This window comes from Camelus ferus, chromosome 13 (genome assembly GCF_009834535.1).
Source record: "Camelus ferus isolate YT-003-E chromosome 13, BCGSAC_Cfer_1.0, whole genome shotgun sequence".
Classification (NCBI taxonomy): Eukaryota; Metazoa; Chordata; class Mammalia; order Artiodactyla; family Camelidae; genus Camelus; species Camelus ferus.
In genome coordinates, this window is record NC_045708.1 from 10,250,710 (window position 1) to 10,262,641 (window position 11,932).

Genomic DNA, 11,932 nt, shown 5'->3' on the forward strand with positions numbered 1-11,932 from the left:
AGAGCCGGGGACCACTGGTGGCTCATCCACAGAGCTTGGAGAAGGATCACGGTGTCAGACTTGCTTTGATGGTGACAGGACCTCTGGGTACTGCCCAGCAACCCACAGGCACCAGGACTCTGTCCTGGCAGGGAGACACATAGAGGTGTCACTTTCCTGAGAAATACTGAGAGTGGCTGGAGCCCTCCAGATGGGGTCCCTGGTGCCAGCCCTGTAAATAGAGTCACACGCCAGCCACTTGTTTAGAGAAAGACACCATGTCAAGCTCTCGAAGAAAAGCTCCTTGATTTGTTAACTTGCTCCTTCTGTTTATGGCTCCTGGAGTGTTCAGAATGACTTTGTCTTCCTTAATTTTGCCAACGCTTAATGGATCGGCAAGGAGACTGGAGACATCAGGTCTTTTAAAATTCCAGTGTCTTATGTTGGAGAGCGGGCAGCTGCCTCTTCTCTCCGCGAGAAGGGGTAGGTCCTGGGAGACGTCTTGTCTCCCATCTCTGTGCAGTTTCTCAGGCGGAACCCTTCCTAAAGAACACCTGAACCTCCTCTGCCCCCAGATTCTGCCCGAGGGAATTTTTTATCCACCTCAAGTCCTCACAGAGCTGCTGCTTTTCTCCTTCCCGCCCCCTTCCCAGGTGAATTGGTCACTCTTTCTGAGGCTCATTTTCTGTGCCCCATTTTAGCAGGGCTGCTTAGTGATGAAACGTATGGGTTTTAAGCATACCTTATACAAAACATAGCCATGTACTAGCTGTGTGACCTTGGACAAGTTGCTTTACCTCTCTGAACTTCACTGTCCTTATCTATAGAAAAGAACTAATAACTGTTAAATGATTGTGCATGGAAAGAGCTCAACAGAGGGCCTGACATGGATTTGGCATCCCTTCTACAAGGAAGAATCACCCGTCTTCCTGCTGGACTGTGAACATAGTCTCACACCTGCGTGTCCCCCAAAGCCCCTGGCACACAGTAGGGACCTAGGAATTGTTGGAGTCAATCAAGTTCTTTAAAAAGCCATTCTAAAAGAAATGTCCACCTGTCACCCATCACGCCTTGGTGATGAATTATCTCCAGGGGTGAACTGTGCGTTGCCCCTTTCTGGCCTGCGTGCCCCACCCAGGGACTGGCCCAGGGGGACTCGGCCTTGTCGGCGCTGGTTTGGTGCCAGGGAAAGGAGGTGGGCTTCAAAGTCAGCTAGATTTGATTTTGAATGTTGACCCTGCTGCTTACAGCTGTGTGACCTAGCGCAAATTACCTAACCTCTCTGAGACTCAGAGATAGTGGGGCTAATCATTCCTTGAAGGTCATCTGTGAGGACGGGATGCCTTTAGAAAGGCCTGATTCCTTCTGTTACTGTTCCTACTATGATCATTACTCTGCCTTGCAGATTCCTTACCATCCTTTTTCTTTTCCCATCCGCTGTCTCTGGCCAGGCAGCCCTCCTCCCCTCTCCTGTACCTTTATGACTCATTTGCACAGTGCTTTTTGTTTTTCCTGAGTGCACAGTTTATGAGAACCTGTTCTAAAAGAACAGGAACCTGACACCCTTTGACCTTGGCTCCTGGGGAGGTGGCCTGAAACTCCCAGGCGGGACAGGGGCAGCGGCAATGGTGGCTCAGGGCCTTTCTTCCCACCCCAACCCCCTCCCCATGGCATGAGACTGGAACTTGGTGACAAAAGTGCTTGTGGGCTGAAACTTGGCCAAAAGAGCCCCACTGAATTCTTCCTTTGTGATGGAAATGGTGCTCAGCCTGGTTCCCTGCAAGTGGAGCTGGGGATCCCTTCCCAATTATGCAGCTTGGCAGGAAGAGGTTGGGGCGCAGGGAGAATGGTCAAGGAGCCTCTTTGTCACAGGGGCTGCTCATGCTGCCAGACACCTCTAAATGCCGAGGTGTCCTCCCCCTAAACCAGCTGGGCTGGACGGTGCCATTCGGGGCCCAAGGGCAGAGCTCAGAGGCCACATGAGGGTCTAGATCAGAGCCCTGGTTTCTAAGCTGTGTGCCAGGGAATTGCTGGGATCAAGTGAGAGGGGGACCAGGGAAGGCCCGCCCAGCAACACATGGAGACTTTTGCTCTGTATCAGTCTGAGTAGCACCGTTTTCTGTTTTTTGATTTTATTTAAATTGTCTTGATACTAGATTCAGAGAGGCTCCAATCCCAGTGTGGACTGGTGGTTGTGACCCTCAGCTCGGGTCTCAGCCAGGTAAGCACTGATGTCAGAGCTGTGACTACTTTTCCCAGGGCACAGCTCTTCCCCCCGGTCCCAGGGAAGTCCCTAGCTCTGGCTCTGGCTGGCCTGAGATATGCATGGGAGTAAAGACAGGGGCTGCCTGGGCTGGAGGAGCAAGGCTCAAGGCTCTAATACTCCTGCTGAGAAGACCAAGGACCACCTGAGACCTCCAGCTCCAGGGAATATTGACAGTCATTGTCTCAGGTCAGAATGGAAATCACATTAAACATGGTGCCTTCCCCATGTTGCTGGCAAATTATTTGCATATGGATATGAGAGTTGGGTATCCTGAAAACTAGCTCCACCTAATCCTCTCCCCATCCATCCCCACCTTGGACTAGGCATTTCCCCTAATTGACAGAGGAGATTGGTTAGACTTTTTAGATATTCATCCATTCATTCAACAAATAGTTATTAAGCACCTGTTATGTTCTCAGCACTCTGTGCCGGGTGCCAGGCATATAGTGATGAACAAGGCAGACAAGAACTTTCTTTTAGGGAGTTTATACTCCAATGGGGGAAACAAGGAGACAAAAAGAAAGCAAAGCAAGGCTATTACAGACTGAGGTAGTATCATTCATCCATGGGAAGCAATGTCATAAGGACCTAAGTTTGGGGCCTGGGAGTAGTTGGGTGAGTGAGGGGACATTATATAGAGAGTGACCTTGCTGAGAGGTTGTGTTTGAGCCAAGAGACAGAAACAGTAAAGAAGTGGACAAACAGAAAAGTCAGGTGGAAGAGTTTCAGTTATCAGGAACAGTAAATTCAAAGGCCCTGGGGCAGGATGTGCTTAGTTTAACTAGAAACAGAAAGCAAGCCACTACGGCTTGGTGAGCCAAGAGATAAGATGTGAGGGAGGCAAGAGTCCCATCCAATCTGGTGGGAATTTGGATTTTATGCTAAGAGTAATGGAAAGACATTGATGGACTTTTACAATCTCTTATTGCAAAGTATTTTAACCAATCAAAAGAGTATATATAAGATAAATGTGAGGCTTACAGAATAATATAATAAATAAACATCCATGTACTCTTCACTGTTCCCTTCCCCAACACCATTTCTCACTCCTCCAGGGAGGTAGCTGTTATCCTGAATTTTAGTTTATAATCTTTGTATTTCTTCCTAATATTATAAAAATAGAGCAATGTATTGTTCAGTTTTGCTTGGTTTTGAATGTCAAATAAATAGAATCCTGCTGAGTGTGTTTTTCTGCAGTTTGTGTTCCTGTTCAACCTCCCATGTGTCAGAATGGGCCACACTGGTGCTTGTAGCTGTGGTTTATTCCTTTTCACTGCTGTATATTACTCCACTGGATAATCACTGCATAGTAAGCCGCTGTCATGGCTTATCCTTTCTCCTGGGACATGACAGTATTTGATTTTCTAATGTTGAATCAACCTTGCATTCTTGAGATAAACCCAACAAGATTGTGATGTATCAGCTTTTTTTTTTTTTTTTTTTTTTAATGTGGGATTCCATTTGCTGATGTTTTATTTAGGATTTTTGTTTCTGTGCTGGTAGATCAGATTGACCTGTCATTTCCCTTTCCTGCCTTCCTTGTCACTTTTGGGGTCAAGGTTATATATTCTTCATAAAAGAAGACCTGGAGAGTGTCATTTTACCTTCTTTTACCCTCTGGAGCACTTGTGTAAGAGGGAGAAAAACATGGAAAGCTCCCATACTGTCATCTTTCTGCAACCCCACTCTTGTGGTACAGAATCTTGGCTGCTTTTGATACAGCTTTTCTTGCTGTACCCTACCCTCACCCATACCCCTCCCAACAAAAAACAAAGAAAGCACGTGCCTTCCCCATGAGCACCTCAAATTGACATGCTCACAGCTTACTTAGAAAGCTCCTTTTCTACTTTTTTACAGGTGGGTCTTAACTCAAGATTTTAGCATGAAGATTTGCTGTCAGGCCTGCCCGGAGCCTCCCCAGGTAACAACAGGTAGGTGCCTCTCTTAACTGGTTAACAGTTTTCTTGAAAACCCAGATACAGGATCACTCACTTGTCCCTTAGGGCCACCTTGAACCTGACCCGTGATGGATCCAACTCCTGGGTCCAGAGGTGCGTCTGGCCAAGCTGGGACCCCAGGCTGCCCACTAGGGCTGCTCTGTTTTAAGGACATCTTGGAAACTATGTGGTCCAAATCCTCCAAGCACAAAATTAGCTTCTTTCCATATTTTTGAAAGGAAAAGAACAACATACTAAATATAATGTGGGTCAACAAGCCAGGAAGAAGATAAACAGTCACCAGCTGCACCTCAGGGAGCTGGGTTTCCACACCCCCTGGTGAACCAGCTCAAGATCCTGGTCTCCAGAGGGAGGGTGGGACCGATGAACAACTTTAAGCTACTGTTGGACACATAACCCTGCTGTGTGTTCCAAACAAAACCTTTATTTTGTAACAAAACCCTAAACCCTTTACTTCATTTTCTTATTCGAAAAGCAACACATGCATGTTTCAGTGTTTTCCAATTCTTACCCTCCCAGTAAGAGAAAGAAAATAAAAATCATTCTAATCCCCCCACACGGAGAAAATAACTGTAAACATCACGGCAGGTGTAATTTTAGTGTGTTAAAATTTAATAGCATACATTCAATGGTGTCGCTCAACAATTTTTGCCCCACTAGGGTTCCCTAAGGAGTCTTTTTAGACTTTCTTTTTGTAATAGTCCCCACCCCACCCCATGAAATTTTAATACCACGGATATGCTGGGTATCCGTTTATGTACTGTGGAGGACCACAAACTGTTGTAACAACTGAGATGATTTTATACCATCCCTAAGAGCCAATTTCCCCCTCTTGGGGGTGGTCTTACCCCATTGAGAATGCAGGCCTTAAAAAATATTAATTTTATTTAATATAATAATAATATTAATTTCTGTAAGAACTTACTGTGTGCTGGTCACATACTGTTCTAGGTGCGTTATGTATACTTACTGTATACTTACTGTTGATTTATCGTAACTCCCCTATGAGGTGAATACTAGAGAGCTTTCATCTCCGACTTACAGTTGTGGAAACTGAGGCACAGAGAGGTTAAGTAACTTGTCCAAGGTCACACAGCTGGAAAGGTGCAGGGCCCAGGCAGCCTGGTTCCAAAGTTCACACTTAACCACCAAGCTCTGTTGCCTTGCAACAACACATCCTAATTGTAAAAAATATCCAAAATACAGAAATAGAGTAAAAGTTCTGCTTCCCAAGCCCCCTCCAACCCCAAAAGCAATCATTGGTACAAGTCTGGAATGTGTCCCTCCCCCTGGGATTTCTATGTATATGTTTGTAGGTAAGAGAATATATTGTCTCTTTTTTTATTTTAACATTTAAGGATCATTCAGCCTTTTCTCCTGTGTATTCATTTATACATACTTGTGTTTAGAATTTTATTAAAATTAGAATCACACTGAACATACTGTTGTTTGACTTTAAAATGTATCATTAGCTGCTTTGAGACTAATTGAACAAGTGCATATACTATGTTTTATTTAACCAGATCCAGATTATTGGCTATTTAAGCAAGTTCCTAGTTTCTCACTTCTATAAAGCTACGATGCATATCCTTGCTTTGTACACAGTTCTTAGAAGTTGGAATTATAGAGCCTAAGGGTATAAACATTTTTTAAACTTTTGGTCCACAAATGCCAAAACTTGCCATCCAGAAAAAAACATGTGAAGTTGCCCATCCCAGCACCCTCACCCACACTGAGCACTATGACTTGTTTTTGGTCATTGACAATTTAACGGTCCAAAAATCTGTTAATTCTGACATTTTTATCTCTGCCCATGCCTCACATCGGGGCCCTGTTTTACTCACATGACAATACAAGGCAAACCTTGAACTGAGAATTAATGAGAGCAAGGAGGCAGAGAGGGTAACGTGGCCCCATCACTGGTTTAATAAATAGGTCGTCAGCCTCCCAGGTACGAGGCCTGCCTGTTGAGTCCTGAGCAGGTGCTCAGTAAGTGGTTTTTTCATCTCTTCTGCTTCCAGCATGAGCCTGGGGCTGCACCTCTCCACCACTGAGCCCTCCAAGTCTGGCCTTGTCTCAGATCCATTTGGCAGAGCTGATGCATTCCCAGGGCTGCCAAACCCCTCATCCTTCCCTTCGCTGGTCGTGAGTGATGGGAGAAACATACACCCTTGTATATATGGTAGACTGATCCCTGTTCGGTGCTCTGCGTGCATCCACACGCATGTTCAAGCACCAAGGCATGTGTGTGCACGTTTGTACACACACACGCCCACGCATATAATACAGCACGTTCAGGGCGCAGACCCTATGATAGGAAGTGGGACTTCTCTCTCACAGAGACTTTCCATACGCCCTCGAGCCCGAGTTAGGGCACCTGGCTGCCTTATGCCCCAGTTCCCGTACTTTCTTCCCAATTTATTGTTACTCCCTGTAGACTGTTTTCCTGCTGGCCTGGAAGCCCCCCTCATCCTTAACTTACTCACCAGTGTTTCTCCAGCACCTACCACTGCTTAGCAGAAGCACAAGAAATATTTGTTGAGTAAAAGAAAGAAGGGATGGACTTCCAGCCGATAAAGGATGTTATCCCAAATATTTTTAGAGTATTTTTGAACAAAGTGGCCAGTTTCAGATGGAGTCCACTGTTTGATGAGAAAATATCTCTGCAGCATCAGATTTCAAGTGGCCTGGTTAGCTGTCCTTTTGCAAGGAGCAGAAAGAATGCAGTACCACAAACAGGACTTTGCCCATCTAAACAGCTGTAAAGTTTTACTGTTCTGCAAAGGCTGCGGTTGCAGAAATAACGTGCTTGAGGAGTGTAATTAGCCAGGAGCCTTGCTTGCTGGTCCTCCCGCCCTCTGCAAGTGTTCTAAGCGAAACCCTTCTAGTCAGTTGCTTATCTGGCTCCCTCTCCCAGCCAGCAGATGGTTATGGACTCCCAGGATGGTTGAGCACTCTCTTCTGCACAAGTTCTCCGAGCAGCTTCACGGGAAGAGAGTTTCTCCTCCAGCTGGGCACAACAGCTAAGATGAGGAATGTGCAGGCTTCTGCCCCTTTAAGAAAAGCAAAACTCCATGTGGCTGAAAAGAAGTGTGTCCTGCAGGGTGGCTTCATGTGGCCTCATTTCATTCATTGGATTCAGCAGAGATTTTTGGAGTCCTTGTTACGTTCCAGGAGCGGAATGAAGAAGATGCGGTCATGGGAGAGAGAGATGGGCCACAGTAGTTGCTGGGGGTATGCGGGACACATCAGGGAAAGGCAGCAATGCCAGGCGGGGTGTGGGAAGGAAGGTGAGGTGCCAGACAAGCGGGGGAGGCAGGGCCAGGTTAAGCCAGCCACGAGCATGATTCTAAGGAGCCTGGATTTTCTGCAGCAGGAAACGGGGAGCCACTGAGGGTGGTGAACAGACCGCAGGGGCCTGTCTGGACTGGGACATAGCATTGACCAATGCCCGTCACCCAGGTGATTCTGGTACATCAGTTGATCACGGCTCAGACATGCCATCGTCCAGTCTCCTTGCAGTACCCGCACAGAGTGAGGTTTCATTAAATTTCACAACATGTTTGAATGACCTGCAGCTCTGACCTTTCCGTCCTCCTGCAGGGAAAGGTCTGTCATTTCCTTTTCTGGCGGGGGTAGGCAGATCAGCCTTCCTTTCACAGGCTCACAGAAGGAGTGGGAGCACGTAAGACATCTGGAATGCATCAGAGGCGAGGCCCAGCCCCGCCTGAGACTCAGTCCTGCCTCTTAACCCCTTCAAGCGGACAGCCGCTGCGTCCACCAGGGCGGCCTGAAGCGGAGCTGATTGTCCTCCCTTTCTAATTTTCCTCCGCTTTCCTTTCAGACCTCTCGGCCGCAGCCGACCACACGGGATGCCTTGCATCGGCTTGAAACGGTCCCTCGAGAATCCGTGGCTGTGTTGTCAGTGTGGCCCTAGGGGTTTTGTTCAGGGCGTGTAAGGGGGCTTTGCTGCTGCTGCTGCCGCCTTTTATTTATTTCCTTTCTTTCTTCGAACCTGGGCCTTGTCTGGCTCCCTCTGGCATGATGGCCCAGTCCAAGGCCAACGGCTCGCACTATGCGCTGACCGCCATCGGCCTGGGGATGCTGGTCCTCGGGGTCATCATGGCCATGTGGAACCTGGTACCTGGCTTCAGTGCAGCCGAGAAGCCGACCGCTCAGGGGAACAACAAGACGGAGATAGGCAGCGGCATTCTCAAGAGCAAGACCTTCTCCGTGGCCTACGTGCTGGTCGGGGCCGGGGTGATGCTGCTGCTGCTGTCCATCTGCCTGAGCGTCCGAGACAAGAGGAAGCGGCGGCAAGGCGAGGAGCTGGCGCACGTCCAGCACCCGGGGGTCGAGCCTCACGCCCAGGAGGAGGACAGGTGAGGACTGGCTGGCCGCACGGCCCCCCTCCCAGGGTTCAGTGATGAGGACGTTTTCCTCTAGGAGCCTTTCTCCCGCTAAGGCTTCTGTAAAACAGTTTGTCGTTTTACAAAGAACTTTATGCTTTGATCCCAAAGATTCCCAAATAATGTGCTATGAATGGATGACAGGTGTATCGAGATTTTGACATGCCCAGGGGATCTGCAGGGGGCCTGGAGCGGCCAGAGCCTTCAGACCGGCTGCTTGTCTACTTACCCCACATCCTGTGCGTTTATGCTTTGAGCTGAAAAGGTTGGGAAGCAGGGTTCTCTTTGACCAAAAATGCTATGCACACATTTAAAAGACAAGTGGTAAATTGGGGAACCTATGATCGAGGTTGATATCCCTATTGTAGAAGGAGCCCTTGCAAAGGAATATGAAAGATGAACACTTCAGCAGGGAAACAGACACAGGACACAGACAAGCATTTCATAGAAACTCAAACATCAAACAATAGATGTTCAGCCCCATTAGTCAGGAAGTGCAGACAACCCAAAACGGGCATCGTAATCCGTTGGCCATCGTATTGGCCAAGACAGCCTCTGGGATTGGAGATTTGTAGGAAAATGGGTTGCTGATTAGAGTGTTGATAGACATAACCTTACTGAAGGGGAGCTCCCAGTAAGAGGCCGTATTAAAGACGTGTGTACCTGTCAGTGCTATTCCTAAGAGCGTGTCTGTGGGAGACAGTCACACCCTATGTGTATCAGAGCACTGCTGAGAACCGCGAACACTGACAACCTAAACACCCATCCATCGAGCATGACATGCCCATTCCTTGGAGTTCTGCGCAGCTTATACTTGCTAATGTGGGACCGCTGTCCAGCACGCTGAGAAAAGGAGGTTACAACACAGTGTGTTAGGGAAGGTCCTCATGGCACCAAACGCTGTGGCTGTGGGATTAGAGAAGGATCTGGAAAGGTACACAGCAGAAGGTCAAAGGTGGTTATCATCTCTGCGTGGAAGGATTTTGGTGTTTTTTCCTTCATTCAATTTTTCTGTATGGTTTGAATTTTCTGCAAGTATGTCTTATCTCTGTGGTGAGATGGGAGCTGTTTTTTATTTTGGAAAAATTAAACCGATTTTCTGATAGTAAAAAATAATCATGCATATTCCAGAAAACTTGGGAAATAGAGAAAAGAACAAAGAAGGAAGATCAGTCACCCATCATAACCCACCCTGGATAATTCATGAGCTCATTCTTAAAGGAGATGAAAGGAAAGCCCAGACAAATAGTGAGGTTTCCCATGTTGGCCACTGTCATCTACACAGGTGACACAGGTTCAAGTGTTAAAAAATATGTAAAAAAAAATGCCCTGACTTTTTGGTTTTCCTTTGCCAACAGTCAAGAGTAAGGCTGAGGATGTGACCCATCCTTTGCATCTCAACGGTGAACTTGGAAGACAAAATTACAGAGTAATTTGAGATACATGTGAATTTTATATTCCAGATATTCCTTCTCTACTGGGGGATAACTGTTTTGCTTCAAATTGGCAGCTGTTTTCGTGCATTTTGTGTTGCCTTTCGTCAAAGGACCCCCTGCTGGGTATCAGAAGAGCCCACCGGGCATGTTGTGAAGCGTGAGGCTTAAAGGCAAAGGGGGGTTAACACCAGTGATAGGACATAAGTGTGTGGCATTCATACCTTGCCCTCCCACTTCTTAAAGGTATGACCATGTCACTTAACCTCTATGTATCCATTTCCCCATCCATAAAATGGGTATACTAATAGTACCTAACTCATAGTGTCATTAGTGAAGATGAAATTGGCTCCTATGTACTTAGAACAGGGTTTGGCTCATAATCAACTGTTGAAGTGTTGGTTTTTATTACCTCCTGGACACCTTTGTTGTTTACAAGGCTGGTTTATGTGCCCTAGTGACAACACGGGATTTGGGGTCCATCTGTGATTTTAAGTGACCCGAGCACATGCTAACACCCCCATGTCTGTGCCTGCTGTCTTGCAGCCAGGAGGAGGAGGAGGAGGCCTCCTCGAGGTACTATGTCCCCAGCTACGAGGAAGTGATGAACACAAACTACTCGGAGGCGAGGGAACCGGACCAGAACCCCAGGATGAGCATCTCTCTCCCCTCCTACGAGTCCTTGACGGGGCTGGACGAGACAAGCCCCACCACAACCAGGGCCGACGTGGAGATCAGCCCAGGGAACCCCCCCGACAGGCAGAACTCCAGACTGGCCAAACGCCTGAAGCCGCTCAAAGTTCGAAGGATAAAATCCGAAAAGCTTCACCTCAAAGACTTCAGGATCAACCTGCCAGACAAAAATGTGCCTCCTCCCTCCATCGAGCCTTTGACTCCCCCCCCACAGTATGATGAAGTCCAGGAGAAAGCCCCCGACACCCGGCCCCCCGACTGATGGCCCCTCCCCGAGCGTGTCCCTCCCTCACTCATCCTCCACGCCACCAGACCCCGAATGAAGCCACTTCAGTCGCCGTTGAGAAGCCGAGGGGCCAGGCGTGTCCTTAGCAATTTGGATGGGGGCCGGGGGCAAGGGGGTGAGGGGCTTCGGGAGCGGTCCACAGAACCTCACGTGGCAGGTGCATCGGAAAGAGCTGCTGCCTCGGATCTCGTGATGTTGTGACCCCATCGAGGGACAGGGCGCTGGCATCGTCCCTGTTGGCCTTCCTCAACTCTGAATCGTCAGTGACATCACTCCCTGTTCCAATTAGGAAAGGAGACCTAGCAACTGGTTTAGGTTGTGGTTTTGTTTTGCTTCCGCTAGGACTGTTCTGTTTCCAAAAGAAAACAAGTTATGCCTTTGCTTTCTCACTGGAGTCCTGAACTGTGGGTAGGAAACCTGACCCAGCTTTATAGAAGGGACACAGGCCTGTTTCGTGCATTAAGCCAAACAAGAGGCTGGATGATATACATAGGAGCGGGGTCCCGTGGGGTTCTCAGAGAAATGATGCCATCGGTTCTTTTGAGGACCTCAGGCCTGAGGAGGCGCAAGGTCCTGGTCTTCATTGGTAGAGTTGACTAGTCTCTCCTGCGTAACAGCAAAAAAGGAAGGCCGTACGAGATGTTCTGTTCCTTCTAAAACGCCAGTGCAACTGAGCTTTTTGTAATAAAATATTTTCTATGTCGTTCCTTTGGTGCTGAGTTACTTTAGCCACTCTTCCAAAACTGACTTGCTTAGGGAGAAGCCTCACTGATAAGGATATTAGCTAATATATACCAAACAGTGTATGTCCCATTTTCAACTGGACCCAAGTCAGGTGTTACTACCATTTTGGAGGTTAGTTCACGAAGGATCAGGTTAATTAAAAGGCCCCATGCCCAACCACATGT

The 11,932-nt window shown here is 47.8% G+C and overlaps 1 protein-coding gene across 2 annotated transcripts in view; it reads left to right on the top strand.

Moving 5' to 3' along the window:
* The window catches only part of TMEM51 (transmembrane protein 51), a 47,956-nt gene extending 36,225 nt beyond the window's left edge, over positions 1-11,731 (top strand). The window contains exons 2-4 of one of the 2 annotated variants that reach the window (XM_032495243.1): positions 4,103-4,176; positions 8,048-8,585; positions 10,596-10,798. In XM_032495243.1, coding sequence (XP_032351134.1) covers positions 8,245-8,585; positions 10,596-10,650 — 396 coding nt within the window. In that variant the 5' untranslated portion in view covers positions 4,103-4,176; positions 8,048-8,244 and the 3' untranslated portion in view covers positions 10,651-10,798. Of the gene's footprint in view, positions 1-4,102; positions 4,177-8,047; positions 8,586-10,591 lie in introns of both variants that reach the window. The other variant, XM_032495242.1, reaches the window with a different exon arrangement.
* Positions 11,732-11,932: the final 201 nt, after the last annotated feature.